The 22,936-nt window shown below is 38.4% G+C and overlaps 2 protein-coding genes across 3 annotated transcripts in view; one reads left to right on the top strand and one right to left on the bottom strand.

Annotated features, from left to right (window-relative positions):
- The window catches only part of LOC122560572 (arf-GAP with dual PH domain-containing protein 1-like), a 151,004-nt gene extending 130,822 nt beyond the window's left edge, over positions 1–20,182 (top strand). The window contains exons 11-12 of the mRNA XM_087997912.1: positions 18,279–18,439; positions 19,925–20,182. Coding sequence (XP_087854038.1) covers positions 18,279–18,436 — 158 coding nt within the window. The 3' untranslated portion in view covers positions 18,437–18,439; positions 19,925–20,182. The remainder of the gene's footprint in view (positions 1–18,278; positions 18,440–19,924) is intronic.
- Positions 7,335–22,936, bottom strand: part of get4 (guided entry of tail-anchored proteins factor 4) — a 53,035-nt gene continuing 37,433 nt past the window's right edge. Inside the window, exons 4-9 of one of the 2 annotated variants that reach the window (XM_043711334.2) lie at positions 22,377–22,526; positions 20,580–20,718; positions 17,452–17,592; positions 17,284–17,359; positions 13,765–13,837; positions 7,335–8,050 (exon numbers count right to left, since the gene is read on the bottom strand). In XM_043711334.2, the coding sequence (XP_043567269.2) occupies positions 7,959–8,050; positions 13,765–13,837; positions 17,284–17,359; positions 17,452–17,592; positions 20,580–20,718; positions 22,377–22,526 (671 nt within the window). In that variant the 3' untranslated portion in view covers positions 7,335–7,958. The other variant, XM_087997916.1, reaches the window with a different exon arrangement.

Here is a 22,936-nt window from a genome sequence, read left to right as displayed (position 1 = left end):
TCCTGATTATTTACATTTTTTAAACCATTTAATACAGGGGCATTATTTCATCCTTACTTATACTAATGAAGTTTTTTTGCAGATTATCAGTGATTGTCTTTGTCCTTGTTGAAATGGGGATGTAAAATAATCTATGTCTTTTCAATCACTGAGTACGCATCAAGCAACCAGTCAGCACAAACTAAAAAATCTGACCAAAATCTTTTTGTCTGTCTCAAAATATGCAACTACAAATGAAATAATTACCAGCAGTTTTCAGGATCCAGTTGTCTCACTAGCTTTCTAAATGAAACTATTACAAACTAAGGGCTAACACTCCCTAAAAGCTATTTAAAGATTGTCCAAACGCCTCATATATCTGAGTAATTTGGGACATGACCATTGGCAAGTTCAGCACATTTGGATGGACAAATGATTTTCACCTTTCTAGAATCTTCCATGTTTTGTTTTGGAGCAGTCTGCTGTAGTCTAATTCTGAATTTGAAGGCTAGTCAATTGGTCAGCAACTTTGTTATCATATATCATATGATGAGCATGATGAAAGAAAGTAAACTAAGATGGGGGTGGCGGGGGGGTCATTGGTCTTCTTTCATCCAGTAATTCCTGTGTAGTCTGAAATGATGTGGTTTCAAATGCAGGTACTGAGTGGTGAAAAACACGATGTGTCCAATCCTGTCACTATTTCAGTTTCTTCCAAGTAAGAAATTGTTGTTTTATGGCCTTATGATACCCACATCAAATGAAGTATGAAAAAAACACATCATTGTTCATCTAGAGTTATGCTCTGCACCTGACTGCTGAACTTGCCCACTTGTCATTTACTGAAATGTAATCCAGTGTGTTTGAATTGACCAGCTAGGATAAAATACAAATCTTCATTGATTCTATAAATACTTAATGGCTACATGACTCCATTTAAATTGAAATAATGGGACTTTGAGAGTAGTGTTTTCACTTTGCTCCTTGAGGCAACATTGGTGGTAGTCTGCAGGGGTATTAGTGGGGAACAAGATACTACTGTTTGGTTATTCATTCATCTTTAGCAGGTATAGAACATGTGCCCTTACAAAAATATTATTTCTAAAATGATGTACAAAGGTTAACCAGTTAACTTGGGGCCCCAAATAACTGGACGAGAACGTGTTCCAACTGCATAGACAAATCAAGCCACAGTATTCAAGTAACAAAGCAATGAGCAAGACAGTGAACTATAAACTGCTTCTCTTTTTAAGATCGCCATTGTTATCTCCAGCCAGGATTCCAGAACTCCTCCCTCCCATGCACGAACCCTTTCTGATTCTTAGTTCAATCAATTATTGGACAAACTCACCTGGTCCACTGACGTACTTTAGGGAAGCAAAGCTACGACCAAATCTAATTTGGTCTACATTAGATTCCAGGCCAAAACAATGTAATTGATTATTAACTGTTCATGAGGGCAATTAGGGATGGGTAACAATTACTAGCTTTACCAGCAACACACAAATCATGAAATAATAAAAGGGAAAGTAATGTTGAAGTGCAAATTGTCAGCATGAAATTAATTAGAAACTAAGGCACCTCTCAATAAAAAGTAATGAAGTCTTCTGAAGTTTTGCCCTTCATTGTGTCAACTGTTTCCTGTTCAGGCAAATATTTAACAATTTGCATACCATGCAGTCAGAATCCTGTCATAAACTGGCAAACATTTTCATTAAATGAGCTGCATGCAATTTTCTCAATAATTGAACTTATTCACAGTTTGTAAGTTACATCTGAAAATTAAATGCATTTTTTGTAATGCTATTTAGTGCAATTTGCTGTCACATATGTGAATACATTTGTGTAAATTGTATTGTAAATTAAACCCCTGTCTGCATTCCTCAAGCAGCTCCATCCACAACATCTCCTCCCTTTCATGGATGTGATTTCTAATCCACTCCCTATTTCCCACACCAAGTCAAGAACCACACTCCCATGTGGAAAGCTGTGAAAATCTAAGTGGAAATGGGGGATTGTTTTAATTAAGGCCATGGGGTAAGGTTGTGTTACGATGATTAAGAACATAAGAACTTGGGAGCAGGAGTAGGCCATCTGGCCCTTTGAGCCTGCTCCACCATTCAATAAGATCATGGCTGATCTTTTCGTGGCCTCAGCTCCACTTACCCACCCTCTCACTGTAACCCTTAATTCCTTTACTGTTGAAAAAGTTATCATAGCTTTGAAAACATTTGCGGAGGAAGCCTCAACTACTCCACTGGACAGGGAATTTCATCGATTCAGAATCCTCTGGGTGAAGAAGTTCCTTCTCAATTCAGTCCTAAATCTGCTCCCCCTAATTTTGAGGCTATGCCCTCTTGTCCTAGTTACATTTGCCAGTGGAAACACCCTCTCTATTTTTATCGTATCTATTCCCTTTTCTTCTGAACTCTAATGAATATAATCCTAGTCTACTCAGTCTCTCTTCATAAGCCAACTTCCCCACCTCCAGAATCAACCTAGTGAACCTCCTCTGCACTCCCTTCAGTGCCAGTACATCCTTTCTCCAATAAGGAGACCAAAACTGCATGCAGTACTCCAGGCATGGCCTTACCAGCACCCTATACAGCTGCAACATAACCTCCCTGCTTTTAAACTCAATCCCTTGAGCAATGAAGGACAAAATTCCATTTGCCTTCTTAATGACCTGTTGCACATGCAGACCAGCCTTCTGTGATTCATGCACAAGGATACCCAGATCCCTCTGTACAGCAGCATGCTGCAATTACTTACCATTCAAGTAATAGTCCTTTGGAATAATGGAAGTCATCCATTATTCTGACCAAAATGGATGACTTCACATTTATTAACATTGTACTCCATCTGCCAGGTCATTGCAAAGGGACATAGATAGTTTAAGTGAATGGGCAAAGTTTCGCAGTCCTCTGCACACTTTGCTCTACCACTCAACCTAGTGTCATCTGCAAACTTTGACACACTACACGTAGTCCCCAACTCCAAATCATCTACGCAAATTGTGAATAATTGTAGTCCCAACACTGATCCCTGAGGCACACCACTAGTCACTGATTGCCAACCAGAAAAGCACTCATTTATCCCCACTTTTTGCTTCCTGTCAGTTAACCAATGCTCCATCCATGCGAATACATTGCCCATAACACCATGCATCTTTATCTTATCCCTTGAGGGAAATGGCAGGGTAATAGATCAAGATAGCAATAATGGTAATGATACTCAGACTATTGCTGGAGGAAATCGTGTAAATGTAAGAGTGGGCCAGCAGATAGTTTTTGTAAACTGTGGCCTGTTTTTAAAAAAAGGGAGAATTAAGGACTCTGTATATGAATGTCAGAAACATTCATAATAAAACAGATCAATTATCAGCTCAAATATGTTCAAATTTGAGACCTTATATCCATTACAGAAATGTGGCTACAAGAAAACCAAATCTGGGGATTTGAATCTCTAAAGGTACCCTGCGTTCAAGATGGACAGAAGGTGGGAGAAAAGTGTGGTGTAGCTGTTAATTAAAGAAAGCATTGGTACAATAGGAAGAGAGGACCTTTGTTCTAAAGTTGACGATATGGAATTGGTTTGAGTGGAATGAAGAAACAGTAAAACATATGAATTAGGAGAAGTAAACCATTTAGTCTTTTGAGCTTTCCCTGCCAATAAGAGCATGACTGATCTATTTGGATTCTGAATTCCACTCCTGCTAATCTCTGATTTCCCCTGTCCAACAGGAATCTTTCTACCTCTGCTTTAAAAGTATTCAATGACTCTGCCTCCGAGGCAGACAGTTCTGAAGTCACACAACCTCGGAGAGAAAAATAATTCCTCATTTCTCTTCTAAAAGAGTGACCCCCACTCTGAACTTACCAACAAGATGAAACATAATTTCAGCATCCACCAATAAACTTCAATCAAATCACTCCTCACACATTTAAACTCCAAATAAAACAAGCCCAGCCTGTCCAACCGTTCCTCATGAGTTAACTCACTCATTCCAAATATCAATTCTTCCACTGAAACAGCTTCAAAGCATTTACATCCATCCCTAATTAAGGAGATCAAAACAGGGCACAGTATTCAAAACGTGGTCTCACAATGTCCTGTATAATTGAAGCATAACCTCCCTACTTTTTTATTCAGTACCCCTTTAGTCTTTTTAATGCTAACCAACTTGAATGTGTACTAACCTTAAGTAACTCATGCATGGAAACACCTAGATCCTTCTACATCTCGGAATTCTTCAGTCGTTCACCATTAAATTAATTCTTTCTACCAAATTGACAAACTTCACATTTTCGCATACTCCATCCGTCAGATTTTTGCCCATTCACTTAATAAGGACGCATACGAAGATGATGCCCTCTTAAGACATACTTTCCTCCCTATATTTGTCTGATTCAACTTGAACCACCATTCCTTGTTCACCTCATCTAAATCTTTGATACCAATTGTAAAAATTTGAGGGCTCAGCACAATGAAAAGCGTGATTTGTTAGCACCAAACAGCAGTTCCCAAGTTGCAAATTCTAAGGGGTGGACCCAGTATCTATCTAGCCAGCAGTTAACTTCAAGAAAGAACATATTCAAAACCGCACAGAAATAATGAAGTTAGGGACTAGTTGAACTACAAGCCCTCGACTTAACCTGAGAGGATGTTGCTGGTGATATTTGTTGGTGCAGCTGCTTGTGATTGGAGGTGTATCGAGATGGTACAGCAGGTGGTCAGTCTGTAGCCCAAAGACTCCTGCATCTTCCAGTTTAAAACTGATCTGGGTTTGATAGCAATATCAAGGCCTGTCTGTGATTTATTAAACAGATAAGAGTCATAAAGCTATACAGACAGAAACAGACTATTCAGTCTAACTCATCCATGCCAACTAGATATTCTAAATTAATCTAGTCCCATTTGCCAGCATTTGGCCCATATCCCTCTAAACCCTTCCTATTCATATACCATCCAGATGCCTTTTAAATCATGTAACTGTACCAGCCTCCACCACATCCTCTGGCAGCTCATTCTATGCACACAACACCCTCAGTGTGAAAAGGTTGCCCCCTAGGTCCCTTTTAAATCTTTACCCTTTGACCTTAAACCTATGCCACTAGATCTGAAATCCCCAACCCTGGGGAAAAGACCTTGTCTAATCGCCCTATCCATGCCCCTCATGGCTGTACAAGGTCACTCCTCAGCTTCCGATGGTCTAGGTAAAACAGCCCCAGTCTTATCAGGTTCTCCCTATAGCTCAAATCCTCCAATCTTGGCAACCACCTTACAAATTTTTTCTGAAGCCTTTAAAAGTTTCACAACACCCTTCTTATAGTAAGAACAAAACTGAATGCAATATTCCAAACGTAGCCTAACCAATACCCTGTACAGACACAACATGACCTCCCAACTCCTATACTCAATGCGCTGACCAATAAAGGAAAGCATACCAAACGCCTTCTTCACTATCCTATCTATTTGCGACTCCACTTTGAAGGAACTCTGAACCTGCACTAAGGTCTCTTTGTTCAGCAACACTCCCCAGGGCATTACCATTAACGTCCTGCCCCAATTTGCCTTGCCAAAATGCAACACTTCCAATTTATCTAAATTAAACTCCATCTGTTACTCCTTGGCCCATCTGATCAAGGCCCCACTGTACTCTGAGGTAACTTTCTTTGCTGTCTATTAAATCACCAATTTTGGTGTCATCTGCAAACTTACTAACCATACCTGCTGTGTTCAAATCATTTACATAAATGACAAAAAGCAATGGACCCAGCACTGATCCTTATGGCATACCACTGGTCACAACCCTCCACCACCATCTGTCTTCTACTTTTGAGCCAGTTCTGTATTCAAATTATATGCAAAAAACAAATCTATACAATTGCAAAATCATGCAGGTTCAGTTGAAAAATCATGTTAAAATAATTTCTGTATTTTGAAGGTGTGTGCAAAGGTGTATCATCCACATATAGCCCTATAAAAGTCAATCTTGTAAAAGTTGACCCCATAATGTATGGCCTTAAAAAAAGTCATTTTTCACACACTTTGTGCGAACAAAAATATATTGATCCTGGCTTTTCGGTGACCAAAGCCCAAACATTTCAGAATCAAAGTAAAGTAATGTTAACGATCCTACTTAATTGCAAACATTCAAATATAATGAAAATGTACTGTCAAATAAATGCTTAAAACATTTATAGTTTAAGTAAGGTTTTTATTTATTTAAATTAAAGTGATCAGATTATTAGGCAATTAATATAAATTCTTTAGTGTTGTTGGCTTTTGCTTTATTCCATTGCTGCGGTCTATTTTGGATTTTGCTTCAATGCCTCAAATACGTAATCTGTCAGCCCCATGACTTTTGGCCTAAAAATGTGGTCTCAAAAATTTGACTTTTACATGAGTATATATGGTACATTAAAAACAAATGCTAATTTCCCCAATTAATCTTTGCAGAACAAATCTAGGTGTGACAACTGTGCTAGCAAAGAACAGCCTTTTAATAAGAACACAATAGAAGCATCAGACAGAAACTGCTTCTGTGGAAGCTAGCTAGACTGAACCTGTACGCCTCTAACATGTTAATTCTACGCTGATCATACATTTAACAAAGCCCTTTTCTTTAGGCATTTTGAAAAATATGATTTGTGAGATGGCTAATTTAAATAAAAACAAAGTGCAACAATCTTGAAAATATTATACATTCTCATTTTATGTACAAGACTACTACGGAGTGCCCTATGATTTGAACACTAATATCCTATGTGAATACTTAACTGCAGTTGAGTTTTCTCAAGTTTAAACAAAAGTAAACATTCCATGAGGCAGTTCCAACTTTGTATCAAACAAAGAAACTAATTACTTTTCTTTAATGATAAATACAAGTATTAAAAGAGCAACAGTGCAATCCTTCTGCACAAAAATATCACTAAAGAATCAAATTCAATTCTGCTGTTTAAATTGCTGCCAGTTAATCCCTTTAGGATTTAACCTTTCCGAACATTTCACATACATGAATTACAGATAGTGCTTGGTGAAAAATAGCTGGATATGGTTATCAGATCTATAAAGCATAATGTATAATTATTTTAAAATTTTGTATGTTACTGGTTCCAATCTAATTAGGTCTCTGCATTTCACAAGACAAATAATCTAGTTCCTGATTTAGGTGTACATCGTGCAAAATTTCTTAAACACATTGTGGCACTTGAACTGTCAATGCTTAAAGTTTCTTGCATGCAAACTTGAAACATGCAGAACCTGCCCAGACGTATTTACAATATTTTGTAGCAGCTGTATTACTTAGAATATAATTTACCACCTCAAATAAAGTCAAGGTGACAACAATCTCCTTTAATGAAGTTTATTGGTTCAGAAATAATTAAGCCCATTTTTGTGCATGATCCTTTGTAATCTGTGCGCAAAAGCTACACCAATTGTGTAGGTTAAATCAAGTGCTGCTGATCCCTACAGCTTTTCTTTTGTTCCTATTGACAACCACTGTGATGTGTTATACAAGAGCTAATTTTAGCAATTGGAGATGTCTCACCTCTTCTTGGCAGAATTTCCTTAGTGGTTTTACATCATAGCTGAGACTACCCACGTGTAGTGCCAATGTACAGTATCCTAGTACAAAGCTGTAAAGTATTTAAATCTTATGTAAAATAATCTAGAAAGACAAAACTTTACATCAGTCAACACACAGCCAATTGGAACCAGTTCTTTAAATCATGAAATATCTACTGAACATAAATAATACAGCATTTCCAATAGACAGTAATAGGAAATTACTTGTTGCACCTCCTTCAGTAGAAAGGGAAAGAGAGCCCTTTTGCAGACATTCAGCTATGAAACTGTCATATAAAACGTCCCATGGTATAGCTGTTTATACTTCTTGTGTAAGCAGATCAATCATTAGACACCTCAGTGGAATATTGTCTCTAGACCTTTAGATCAGAAGGTTAATTTTCTTCTTAGTCGAGATCAATGGGATTGATATCTTCCGGTCCTTCTCCATCCAATTCATCTTCGTCTCCTGTACCCATCAGACTGTTCAAAAGGTTACCTGCCAAGGGAATTTGAAGACTATAAAAAAAATTCAGTACTTTGCAGACAAAATGTACTTCATCTTGTTTTTAATGCTTTCATCTCAACTTTGCGAACAATCATTTCCCTTTGGATAAAGGTCAAAACTGTATAAAACTGCATAAAATTCAGATGCTTATATTATTAAATTTGTCTCAAATCATACATCTGCATTTCCGGTTTCAATATTTTTCACTATAAATGTTGGTCTCCAAAATTATTATAGGAACTGCCTATAGGAATTTGTCATGTAGTAATCATGCCCACCCCACCAATCATGGCATTGTAACAATTTGCCTTGCAGTCACAACTCTTCTGGATGCCAAAGACTGAAAGACTGAATATTATAGGGCCAAGGTATCTTGACAATATAATCTTCCAAAGGCCACAATCCGTGCTGCTTCTTTGAGCTGGGTGAGACTGTAGTAATGATGTTCCTACTTCTTGTAGGTTGGCTTTGTCCCTTGAAAAGGTTAAGAACCCCAACAACAGCTTATCAGCTGCCTGACTGACACACACTGTGGTCAGGGTTACCCCAAATGACCAAGGTAAGATTGCCCCCAGTTTTACAGTTCTTCAATAGAGCCACTGCTGCCTCGACAAAATCCAGCCCATACCTGTGTGTTCTCAAAGAGAAAGCTTTTGCAATCTCAGTCAGACTGATTGAGAAGGGATGCAGAAGCTTTGTGATGGGAGGGGATTCCTTTTCTAGAGTGTTAAAAATACACTTTCTGGTAGAAACACAAACCATATTTAATCAGTTCAATAGAGGTTGCACTATCATCACCTTTCCTGGGTCAATAGAATAGTTGGAAGCCTAGTCAACATGCTTAAATTCATCTTGGAGAACATGTACAATCTATAATGGCAATACTATCTATATCAGTGATGACCACACCCTCCACTTTAACTTCCAGGATTATTGTGAAAGTTTTGCTTTCTAATTAAAGCTTTAATACATCTCTGAGGCTCTGGGTAAATGCATATATATAAAAATCACTGATTATTCAACCGAGGCTTTTGTAGTATAGTCAGTGTTCCCACCTCTGGGCCAGGAGACAGAGATTCAAGTCCCACCTGTTCCATAGGTGTGTCATAACAACTCTTGAACAGAGTTAATTAGAAAATATTTTTAAAATCATGGAGACACCCTTGCCAATGAATCCAAAGTTGTGTGTTCTAGTCTAATACAAGGACCTGTTGACAAAAGGCCTCTGAGGGAGTGCTGGACTCTCAGAGACTTTGTAAGAGACTGCAGTGGTAGCATTCTTATCCTTGAGCCAGAAAATCCAGATTCAAGTCCCACATCTCCCAGAGATCTGTCATAACATATCAGAACAAGACTGATTTAAAAAAAAACACGATGGAGGACTATTGTGGTGCAGGGCAATGTTTCCCACCTCTCAAGTCACACCTACTGCAGATGTGCTTAACAATGTTATTAAATAGGTTGATTAATAATACTTAAGAATGCCAGAATAAGTCCTCACCCCCCTTCAGCAGAATTTTAACTGGCTACTGGTACCTGATACTTTAAAGCTTTTTGAAATGTAAGGCTTTTATTGTTCCATCGAATGCTATTTAAAGGGTCATAATGCAATTACTGGCCATCTAATTAAATATGATCTAGGTTTCTGATGGCATGGTGACACAGTGGTTACCAGTGATGCCTCACAGTGTTAGGGACCCGGGTTCGATTCCAGCCTTGGATGACTATCTGCACATCCTTCCAGTGTCTGTGTGGGTTTCTGCCAGATGCTCCAGTTCCCTCACACAGCCCTAAAGATGTGCAGGCTAGGTGAATTAACCATGGTAAATGCAGGGTTGGGTTTGAGTGGAATGCTGTTCTGATGGTCAGTGCAGATTCAATGGGCAGCATGGCCTCTTTCCACTCTATAGGGACAAAATGATATCAAAAATTCTGATGTATTTAATTTATATTAAACAAATATTACCATTTTTCAGCTTTGGAATGCTTTAACTATTGTTGGTAATTAGTTCTTCAAACTCTCCAAAGTGTGTGTATACATTTCCAATTCAGTATTGATGGGAAGAAACTTGAGCTGTGCAATGACATTCATTTGCCAACCAACTCTTGAAGGAAGAGCAAAGCTTTTTTGATAGAGCTGGTCGTACCTCAGTCTTGTTTAATGCTGTACCATGTATAAACTGAAAGCTGTGTCAAAGCTGATTGCATCCGTTGCTCCCGATGCGGTCTCCTCTACATTGGGGAGACTGGACGCCTCCTAGCAGATCGTTTTAGGGAACATCTCCGGGACACCCGCACCAATCAACCACACCGCCCCGTGGCCCAACATTTAAACTCCCCCTCCCATTCTGCCGAGGACATGGAGGTCCTGGGCCTCCTTCACTGCCGCTCTCTCACCACCAGACGCCTGGAGGAAGAACGCCTCATCTTCCGCCTCGGAACACTTCAACCCCAGGGCATCAATGTGGACTTCAACAGTTTCTTCATTTCCCCTTCCCCCACCTCACCCTAGTTCCAAACTTTCAGCTCAGCACTGTCCCCATGACTTGTCCTATCTGCCCAACTTCTTTTCCACCTATCCACTCCACCCTCCTCCCTGACCCCCACTCACCTATTGTACTCCATGCTACTTTCCCCCCACCCCCACCCTCCTCTAGCTTGTCTCTCCACTTTTCAGGCTCTGCCTTTATTCCTGATGAAGGGCTTTTGCCCGAAACGTCAATTCTCCTGTTCCTTGGATGCTGCCTGACCTGCTGCGCTTTTCCAGCAACACATTTTCAGCTCAAAGCTGATTTACCAAATGATCCACAGTTAGCTGGTCCTCCAAGATCTCTTTCAGTCCAACTAACCTAAATTTAGCAGAGATTCTCCTCTCCATGTTTCTGAACATTTCGACTGAGTGTAATTTTTTCCACAGCCGGTTCATTATAGTTGAACGATAAAACATGCATAATTCTTACGTCTAATAGTCGTTCAAGTATTGTCATAATGCCCTGACCAGACCCATTCCTTATCCACTTCTCTCATCATCCTCCCACCAAAACAACAGTCAACTCTGTGCAGTGTGAGACAGCTATAAGGATACCAGCAGAACGTAAAGAACGAAGTATAAACTAGTATATTTTTTTGAAGCACAAACACATGACAGATGCTGAGTTACACTTGACAGCCAAAGAGGCCTGATATATCATAGTGGTAAAACCCATAGATGCTTTTTAAAAATTTGTATATGGGATGTGAGCACAGCTGGCTGCCCGGCCTTTAGTATCCATCCCTAACTGCCCTGGAACTGTGTAGTTTGATCGGCCATTTCTGAGGGCAGTCAAAAGTCACACTGCTGTGGGTCTGGAGGGATCGGGGATTTAGGCCAAATCAGATAAAGAGAGCAGATATCTTTCCTTAAAAGATATTAGTGAACCAGATGGATTTTCACAATTGACAATGGATAGAGGTCACTATTAGGTAAGCTTTTAATTCAAGTTTTTGGTTAACTTTTCACCTCACTACCAATTCTATCTCTGGCTGAATCATGTGCTTTGCAACTTCACTCCCATGACAAGGTTGCTGACTTCCACCATAGTGAAATCACTAATCACAAATTGTGTTTCAAACTATTAATAAAATTATTTTCCAAGCATTTGTCACCTCCATACTTTACAATTCCAATGCTTGGCTGGCTGGTCTCTCAAGCTCCACCCTTCGTAAACTTGAGCTCATCCAAAGCTCTGACATCCCTATCCTACCTTGCACTCAACATACACCTCTGTGCTTCTGTTAAATTGGCTCCAGCCTTATAATTCTCTTAAAATCTCCATTTCTGGCCTCTTACGCATCCCAAAAATTAATGCGATTTTCTTTTGGTGCCATGTCTTCAGCTATCTAGTTCTGGTATTCACTCTCCGATCTCTGTACTACATCAACGAAATTCTAGCATAGGAATAATGCGGACAACAAAACATAAAAACAAAAGCCTGACTTATTGCACTGTGGATAAGTTGATAAAATTATTTATTCTTGACAAATGACAGTTCAATGAAAATACAACTCCGTCATTTAATGTTTTTAAGTTATAGTTAGTTAAACCTGATCAATTCGAGATAAACATTTTAGATGGGAGAAGGTAAGTCAGGCATTTTCTTCATTAGTGCTATTGCCATGGATTCAATGGTTCAATTCCTCTATCACAGTGCCAGCAGCGTATACTATGTGTAGGTTGCAATGTTGCATGTCACCAATCTTACATCAAGAGTATTTCTCTTTGTAGAGATCTCGACTATTCAGAAATATTTTTCGATACACGGTCACCTACTCCATGTTTCTCCCAAAACTATTCACAATCTTGATTTGAATTTGAACTAGCACTGTTCCTTCACCTTTGCTGCATTAATATTCCTGAGCTAACATGTTTGTAGAAACACTATCATCACAAGGCTGCAGCAGTTCAAGAAACAGCCTATTATCAGTTGCTCAGTGTAACTAGGATGGGGAATAAATATGGACTTTACAGTATCACTTACATCTGAAGAATCACAAGACCATAAGATGTAGGAGCAGTATTAGGCCATCCAGCCCATCAAGTCTGCTTCACCATTCGATAATGGCTGATATATGTTTCTCAACCCCAGTATCCTGCCTTCTCCCCCTAATTCTTGATTCCTGTACTAATCAAGAACCTATTTATCTCTGTCTTAAATACTCAATAACTTGGTCTCCACAACCCTCTATGGCAATGAATTCCACAGATTCACTACCCTCTAGCTGAAAACATTCTGCTTCATCATTTCTAAGAACAAAGAGATCATTTTAAAAATTATTGAGACTACAAGAAGTTACAGCGGATCAAAATTGTTTAAGTCTACTCTAGATTGGGGGATTTGTAGGCTCTTCAATCTCAACAACAAGAACAACTGGTGTCCTTTCAGCCCTTTAAACCTGTTCCAGTATTCAATGAGATCTTGGCTGATCTTTACCCTGAACCTCATTTGCCTGTCATTTACCTTTGTTAACAAAAATCTATTTATGTTAGTCTAAAAAATTTCAACTAACTCAACATCCACAGCTAAAACAGAGATTTTCAAACATGTATGGAATGAAAATGCTTCCTAATTTAAAGTATAAATGATCCAGTTCTAACTTTAGCATTGTATTTTGTTGCTTGGACTGGCCAACCAGAAAAAAATTCATTATGTCTACTCTATCAAATTCTTTTAATCATTTTAAAAATAGTGAGTAGATCATGCTTTGAACTTTTAAATTCAAAGGAATAAAACCTAATTGGACAGAATTGATAACTCAAACCCTTTATAATCCTCAGGAAACAGTGCTACACAATGACTGACACAAAAAGAAAAATAAATCACACTGATGCAGTACTGAGATTAAACTGCTGGGAACAGATGAATGTTCAATTGCATCTAACCTGTTGGTGTTCAATGCTAAACGTATCCCTGAAATGCAAATAGATAATAATCGCCTAAGTCCTTAATGAGCACGAAAATCAGAAATTATATCTTCTGAACTGGTTAATTTTTGAGCAGAGTATTCCTATTGACAGACCTGCAGATAAGCTTTGTTTCCTAAACTTCTCGGTCTACATTTTAGTTACTAAAGTAGTAGCTGTCCATACAAATATTAGAAATAATTGGGGTAAACACCACTTAAGGAATGAATCACATAGTTTATAAATGGTTCCATGCTTAGCTTACCTAATAATCCCCCATATGAAGATGTCTGCCTTGGTGCAACTCCAAAGAAGATCTGACCTATTCGATCGAGATACTAAGATGAAAAACATTACAAAATTAAAAATTTAAGCCATAATCTGATGGACAACAAGGAAAGAAAACAAAAACCATGAAGCAATCAAGAACTTTTCAGACAGATGGGTTTCTCTGAAATGAACCCACTCTCAAGTCTATTATGGTAATGCTCTCTTAATGGTTAAAGTAACATTCTTATTAACATAAACATAATTTTCACATACGCATTTTGATTCGGTGTCAAGGATTTCCCAAACATCACTGTATGGAACTTTGGACAATAAAAATAATTGAATTAGATTAGGAAAACAAGGACAATGCATTTTAAAAGTGCTATGCATTGGTCTTCTGGAAATAATGTTTAACACAAAATGTTTTTGATAACCTAAACTTACAACATTATCATTTAGACCATGTTCACTTGCAGCTATTCGTAATTTATATGTTGCATGAATCTAAAGAAAGTTGCATAATGTATTGCTGCAACAATACAATGAAAGCCATACTTCAGGTTTTTTTGGGGTAGTAAAATCTTTTTTATTATCATGAAATTAATCCATCCGTAGGACTCCCTGAATGTCATACCTCTCATCTATAATTATGTCAAACTTAATGCGCAACTACATTTAAAGCTTTTCACATCCACTCAGTCTTAATGACATTTTTAATTTCTGCTGAGTTGTTTTTAAACTTGAGTTAATTCACCACTGTCTCTCTCTCTCTCTCTCTCTCTGTGTGCTCCCCAACGTAGTTTCCATAACTCACTGGAAAACTCAACATAAATGAAGCCACGAGAATAAATTATGTCTACAATTCCACATAACTGAATCGTTGAGTATGGCAAAATCATTCTAAAGTTACCTTTTTTACCTGTAATAAAATAAAGGTGAAGTGATGTAAATTTGTCTTGTACAATCCAAAATGATTTATTTACTCAAATAACATTATGAAAAAATTACACTGTCAGTTTATCAACTTATATGTACAGATGTTTAAACCATTAAGACAAATAATAGAGAAATGAATCACTTCAGGAAAATGTTTTATTAGCGTAATCTCAAGTTGTAGCAAATCAATAAAATAAATTTAGTATAGTTAACTCATTACTGACTTTTATCAAACAATTGCTCAATTAGAAGGAAAGATTCCTCCTTGACCACTGCATGAGAAAAATTTAAACACAACGTACAGAAATCTTCCCAATGGCGTTCTTAAAGTTAGTCTTGGCCACAATACTGAATTAGCAAAATAACAACGCTTGGACAATAATTTCAGTCTAGAAGGAGCTTCTATGAGATATTTTCTGAAAATTCCCATGTATCAATTATCACTAGTTGTATTAAAACTTACTTACCACCTTACAGTCCTCATTCAAATAGAGTGACTCCTCCATACGCAAATGGGTATTTGCTTCCCTTTGCTGCCTGAAATGTGTGAAATGGGAGAAAGAGGAAATAAGGCCTTCCTAATCCTCTTCATTGTGCCTTTCACCACATTGATATTGTGGTCCAACTTTCAATTTTATCAGTTCTGGGACTTCAGGTAACTTGCAATGGCAGGTGGATTTCAGCCTGTCATACCTATGCCAGCTCTTCAACAATGCTATCCATTTCCACTCGCCTGCTATATCCTCAGTGCTACAAACGTTTCCTTATCAGGTGTGTGTCCAATTCCATTTGAAAGTTACTGATGAATCTACTGCCACTATCCTTTCAGACAGCACATTCCAGATCATGATTTGCTGTGTAAAAACGTTTGCAAGACCTATATATCACGGGGTAAGCTAACAATTTTCTTCAATCGTTTCTCTGCTCACCAAACATAAATACATAAATTCATACTGAAAGTAGATCCTCCACAAAACAGGATGGTGAAATGAGGTAAAACCAGAAACAAATAAGCTCCTGCATGTGGATAAGTACTGGCCTGTAATTAAAAAAAACCAAATCACAAAAGCAATCTGTTCCTTGATCTTCTCCTTTGCTTTATGAAATTCAGTAGCTGATAGATTTAAATGGGATCATTTTCTTGCCCTATAGCTCAAAAGTACAGCTGTCCTTTAAAGCTTATATCTATTCCTGCTACAGTACAGTTCAATTTTGTTCTGCCCACACATCTTTGCCACCTCATTTGGAAATACTAGAGTAATGCAAAAGGGTGTCCATCGCATCCCTTCAATTTTGACCTTTGCATTATGGCCATAAATAGCCATAAACTTAGGAAAGGTGGACCCATGTATCCCTCAATTAATTGCTTGCATGTTATGACTAATACATTTTGAGAATGGCATTAATTTAATGAAAATTTAGTGCAAGCGATGAGAAATAAAAAGGATTTGTAAATGTAACTGACCTTGAGATTTTAAAAATAGAAATTTAATGTCATGATGTCCATTACGCAGTGTTTTAGAAAGACCCCCTTGCTCCGTACTGCACTGTCTTAGTTTGGAAATTCTAAAACAATGGTGCATTTCTGGACACAAAGGATGGAGTGGTATCCTTAGATATTGTAGTTGAGTAAGGTACAGTTTTTCTGATAAAGAGGTCAAGCTTATCATTATAAATTCTTGGGTTCTTCTTTGAAGCAAACTTGTGTAACAAAATAAAATGCTGCATGGCTCAAAGAAAATTACATTACGCAAGTAATAATTTCACTAAAGCATGGAAAAACTAACAGTATAAGGAGGATCAGGGATGCCTGATTTTCTCTTTTCTCTTCAGGCATACCATAGGAGGCAAACTTCCATTTGTGAGGGGATAAGTCCTGAGTAGGAGATAAGAACATCATCCCGAAAGTACACATGCAAGCAAGCAAGCAAACAAACTGTCCAAAAACTGCCTTTGGATTTGTTGCTGAACTCAGCAATCACACCATAGTCTTCATGATGGCGAACAAATTGGTGAATTCTTCCACTTTGGTGTCACAAATGACATTAAATTGACAGTGGTGGGTTGTGGAGAGAAGTAGATTAGATTCCTACAGTATAGAAACAGGCCCTTTGGCCCAACAAGTCCACACCGAACCTCTGAAGAGTAACCCACCCAGACATATTCCCTGACCCGATATTTACCCCAACTAATGCACCTAACACGATGGGCAATTTAGTATGGTCAATTCACCTGACCTGCACATCTTTGGATTGTAGGAAGAAACCGGAGCACCCAGAGGAAACCCACGCAGACACAGCGAGAATGTGATTTTTTTTTAAATCCCTGAAACTGATCATTTATATGATGATGTACAGAAGTATTCTTTCACTGTTCTTCTCTCAAAGCACTTTCTGAAGTGACTCTTTGTAGTATGGCTTAGAAGATTGGAAATGCAAGTGTTCTTAAAGTTGTGGAAAGCTCGGATTGGTTGCACATTTTCCTCTATATTTACATTCAGATACTTCATAGAGAACAATTTTGAATGTGAATCTTGGATCCAACCCACAGAAACAAATGCAGCTGAACAGTAACTCACCTCAATGTACATTGGATCTCTTTTCAAAGATGGCTGATACTGTTCACATAACACTGTAAAAACAGTTAGTTTCCCCCTTCAGCAAAAAAAAACACACAACAATTCAGGCATTGGATAAGTTTTAGCATTTTAAGAAAACAATCATTTTTATAGTAAAACAAAACTTACCCTTCAACAGCAAGTAATAAGAACCAAATAAAGTTTAACAAGGGCTGTAAAAATGGAGGCCCCTTTTCTATAGAGGGATGCTTTTCTGTGTAAGTTGTGAAGACCAGTGATGCAGTGTTTTTATTTTTTAAGCAAAGAAATCTGAAAAAAAAATTAAGAATACTCAAATGACATTTTTACACATCTGTAATAACTTTATAACAAACGTAAAGAAAACTGAAAAAGAACTGGAAACTAACACATAGACTCAGACAGCATATCATTTCATGCAGTGTCAGTATTCAGTTGGTGGTCAGTAACCAAGCACAAACATCAAGACAGATACTCCAGAGACATACTGAAGGAAAGCTTCAATGTTGAAAGTACCATCTTTCAAATAAGATGCTAAAACATAGCCCCTTACAACTCCTCAGGTGGACTCAAAAATCCCATGCCATTATTAAGAAAAGCAGGTGGTTAACCCCCAGCATTCAGGTCAATACCTCTCAAAAACATGGCCTATTCCTAATGCCATACCCTAAACATGAAACAAATTTCATTCAAACTCATTCACTTGCTTTCTGAGATATCCTGTTTACAGGCAAACAGGGCAAAAGAAAAGGCAACCAGCTACTTTCAGCAGCCATGATTTAATGTGCAGCATGGAGGGCATCTCTATCTCAGAACAAATGAAAATACATTGGGAATGCATAAATCACAAAGCACACATTTGTCAAAACTGTTTAGAATACAATTTTGTGACCTAACTTTGTGAGAAAAGATCAATGGAATAACTTTCTCTTCAAAATTTCAGACAATGAGGTTAAATAGTCTCTCTGCATTCATAGGAGAAAGTGAGGACTGCAGATGCTGGAGATCAGAGCTGAAAATGTGTTGCTGGAAAAGCGCAGCAGGTCAGGCAGCATCCAAGGAACAGGAGAATCGACGTTTCGGGCATAAGCCCTTCTTCAGGAATGAGGAAAGTGTGTCCAGCAGGCTAAGATAAAAGGTAGGGAGGAGGGACTTGGGGCAGGGGCATTGGAAATGCGATAGGTGGAAGGAGGTCAAGGTGAGGGTGATAGGCTGGAGTGGGGTTGGGATGGAGAGGTCCGGAAGAAGATTGCAGGTTAGGAAGGCGGTGCTGAGTTCGAGGGATTTGACTGAGACAAGGTGGGGGGGAGGGGAAATGAGGAAACTGGAGAAATCGGAGTTCACCCCTTGTGGTTGGAGGGTTTCTAGGCGGAAAATGAGGCGCTCTTCCTCCAACCATCATGTTGCTATGGTCTGGCGATGGAGGAGTCCTTGGTGGAGTGGGAGGGGGAGTTGAAGTGTTGAGCCAAGGGGTGGTTGGGTTGGTTGGTCTGGGTGTCCCAGAGGTGCTCTCTGAAACGTTCCGCAAGTAGGCGGCCTGTCTCCCCAATATAGAGGAGGCCACATCGGGTGCAGCGGATGCAGTAGATGATGTGTGTGGAGGTGCAGGTGAATTTGTGGCGAATCCCTTGGAAGTATCCCTTGGGGCCTTGGAGGGAAGTAAGGGGGGAGGTGTGGGCGCAAGTTTTGCATTTCTTGCGGTTGCAGGGGAAGATGCCGGGAGTGGAGGTTGGGTTGGTGGGGGGTGTGGACCTGACGAGGGAGTCACGGAGGGAGTGGTCTTTTCGGAACGCTGATAGGGGAGGGGAGGGAAATATATCCCTGGTGGTGGGGTCCGTTTGGAGGTGGCGGAAATGACGGCGGATGATACGCTGTACATGGAGGTTGGTGGGGTGGTAGGTGAGGACCAGTGAGGTTCTGTCCTGGTGGCAGTTGGAGGGGCGGGGCTCAAGGGCAGAGGGGCGGGAAATGGAAGAGATGCGGTGGAGAGCATCGTCGACCACGTCTGGGAGGAAATTGCGGTCCTTGAAGAAGGAGGCCATCTGGGTTGTACGGATTTGGAACTGGTCCTCCTGGGAGCAGATGCGTAGGCAGGTGCTGAGGAAGGAGATGTGGCTGTGGTAGCGAGTGTGTAGGAAGGAGATGTGGCTGTGGCAGCGAGTCTGTAGGAAGGAGATGTGGCTGTGGCAGCGAGTCTGTAGGAAGGAGATGTGCATTCATAGTTCTATTATATTATTATTGATTTTTTTTCAATGTGACACTCGAAATAAATAATAGAGCATTATTAACTACATGCACTTGAAAACAACATTGAAAAGCTTGTCCCCATTTTCCCTGGTCCTCTCTGGAATATGTCAATTATCACATGGGTATTGCTCAATGACACCAACTAAAATGGAATCTTTTTTTATTACTTTTTTTATTAAATTTTTGTAGAAGAACTCTTTATTGTTTTGCTGTTTTATAAACTGTACAGGCAAAAGCCCAAGTAAAAGTACAAACAGTTGCAGCATGTTTACTTTTCCACATATTTCTTTCCAAACTGTAAGTTTTAATTAAAACCAGGCCACTTGAGCAAAGAATTTCAAATGAATTATATATTTGTTTCTTGCTATATTTCTAGAAAAATCATTAAAAGTCTTTAGTTTTGCTGAAGACAACATGCACATGAAACTTTTCATCTTGCACTAAGACATCAATCTTCAAAAGAAATAATTTATATCGTATGAGAAAAAGGGCTCTGTTTGGTTGACAAGTGGACTGATTGGTCAAGGTGCTACTTTGGAGACGTCACCACAGAACAACTATCATCCATGCTTTTGCTTAAATTCTTTTCTGAACTTCTGAGTCTAAAAGCGTTTTATTGAATTAATATATTTGGTGAATGCCTTTTTAAAACTCCAAAACACTCAATTTCTAAAGTGTACGAAGGTCATTGATTACATAATGTATTTTGTTTTGCTGCTTCCCTGCTTCCAAATGCCAAGTAAAAAACTAAAGAAGTTAGTCCAATTATGGAGTACAGTAACTACTTGTTGTTTCAATCTCTCTTGTGCATCTGGTTCAAACTTAAAGCTGGCAATTGGCTAGTATTTTTAGCTTGGCATACAACTACAAAAGGCCTTGAAAATAGTCAACTCTCAACAGAAACCTAGATACATCAGATTAAGCTTATATTATTTAATAATTTAAATCTAACTATCTGGAAGTATTATGATAGTACAAGGAGAACAGCCTATCGACTGAACACATTTGTATCTTGTTTACAAAATACTTACTGTAAGACTGCCTGAGCCACAAACATGTCCACTTCATTCCGGTAACCTTTTGATGCAGAATATTCTACTAACATATTTGCACAACCCTCCCCATCTGCTGAATGAAGGAAGTGATACCGAGATTCACTATAGTTTTGTTCTGGAAAGAGATGCAAAATCATTGTATGTAAGCAATTTACCAGTACTGATAAGATGAACTGAATGACCTCCTTCTGTGTCATCAATTTTCTATGTATCTATCTGAAAGATGTTTGACTGACTCTCTAAGCACATTATGAATTAGGAATCTGGTCAAATCATTAAACACATCAACTCAACCAGAACTATATTTTGCCAATAAAAGGGATGGCAGACAATTTTAACTTTACTTTGGTAGCAAACATATACTCTTAAATTGAATTTAATAGAAAAAGTTCTAGGAACTTCAAAATTCTTAACTATTGTTTCTCTTTTCAATGTACAATGACCAGGTCTGGAAGCAAAACTGAAATATATATTGTTACAAAAAGGAGACAGCCAAACCAAATCAGACTTGTATTCATAACAGTAAAATTACAACCTGCAGAGTCCCTTAAAATTAACCCCAATGTTTCCTAACCAGATTTTCGAATAACCAATCCTACTGACTACGAATACTCAATTCCAGACATTGGTTTGTACCTTAAATCAAAAAACTTAGAAATTTATTAACAATATAACAACTTTAGCACAGTAAATTCAACAACAAAGTAATCTAATTGGTCTTTGCTCTCAGTCCCTTTCACATAGACAGACAAACAAAAAGCGTTAAGGGATTACTAAAAGAAAAACTGGCCAGTTTACTTATGTGGTTTTCATTATGCACTGTTCCAGGGCATATATTATGGGTTTCTTGGTTGATTTTCTGAACTTGCTGATCATGGTCACTTTTACAGTTCACAGAGATAAAGCCAGTAATACTTATAACTCAAGTGTTTTATTCTCTGAGCTTCCAAGAGCTGATAAGAGAGTTTAGGGGAGGGAGCTTTCAAATCTTCACGCTGTAGCAACAACAACCAGATTCCTTTTTTCTAGAAAACATAGTCCGAAACCAAGTCAAACCCTGACCACTTTCTGACAGACTGTCTATCTCCATTTCCTCCACAAGGTCCCAGTTACCATTTAACATTTGCTATCTGCTTGAGTATAAGTTCTTTTCCAGAGTTTCTAGAACTAATTCCCTGGTACTGACCTCATTAACAGCCAACTTTTACAATCTGGTTAAACATAATGCTCTTGCTCAGTGATGAAGTGTTACAAGAATACTTTGACCAGGAATCTACCTTCAATTAACTTCCACACCTGGACTCAAATAAATAAAAAAGTGCTCTGCTTTCGATTTAATATAAAGTGTTACCCACAGTCCAAAAGTTATATTTAGCTCACTGTTCCCAGTTCACAGCTTCAAACTAAAATTCATAAAATAAAAATAATAAAATATCAACAAGGGTTCTAACAATACTACTATTACTTTTTGTGAAGGGTGGTGCATGCAGCATGCACCTTCTTAAAACAGTAAAATGACTAAAGATTGAATTTATCAGAGTGCTTCAGGCCAATCAGGTTATAATTTTCAAAGCTAGCTTCCCATTGGTTTGGAGGTGTTTGCCTTTGCTACGAAATGTAAGCAGTATGTGACAGATGTGTTCAAGCTGTCAGTGTTTGGACATCAGATGATAACGTGGCTCAAGTCACACAGTCACCTTAAACAACTGCAGATCATTGTAAAGGTGGCATAACTGCAACTTGTATAGTGGCTTTGGCTATCATGGTCCTTACCTTTCCATAGCGTGACTGCCAACAGTTGATGTAACTTTGGGTGTCCGAGTTTTGCTGAACCTCCACTAGACCACTTCAGTGCTCTGGATACAAATGCTGCTCTTTCAGGTGAGTTTGGATCCATTAGACTGAAAAGTTTACCAAGACTTTCTGAAAAACATGAAATGTTGACCCCATTTTGTAACCATTTTACAAAATTCTGCAGGGTATCTGGAATTGCAGCATGTCAAAATTAGTGCTTAAGATAAATAACACCTGAACAAATAAATCATCAACCTTCAAAGGAGGAAAGGTGGTTATGCATGTGATTGAAAATGGGAGAATTTAAAGCCATTCAAAAACTAATTAGGTTGCTTTGTGGAAATGAAGAAAAAAGATATATTTCCAACTTCAACAGAGGCTTGGCAACACATTTATTATCCATGTAAAATATGGGAATAAACAACTTCAAAGACTTTGGAAAATGGCACGGTGAAGTGCTTCTACAGCCAAATTAATTTGTATTATACCAATCCAGCTATTCATTTGGAGAAAGTAACAAAAGCTATGATTTTTTAAAA

This window comes from Chiloscyllium plagiosum, unplaced genomic scaffold (genome assembly GCF_037043375.1).
Source record: "Chiloscyllium plagiosum isolate Xiang-an unplaced genomic scaffold, Cpla_swu_hap1 HiC_scaffold_20, whole genome shotgun sequence".
Classification (NCBI taxonomy): Eukaryota; Metazoa; Chordata; class Chondrichthyes; order Orectolobiformes; family Hemiscylliidae; genus Chiloscyllium; species Chiloscyllium plagiosum.
Note: the sequence above shows the minus strand (reverse complement) of the source record. Positions and strands in the feature narration are given on the sequence as shown.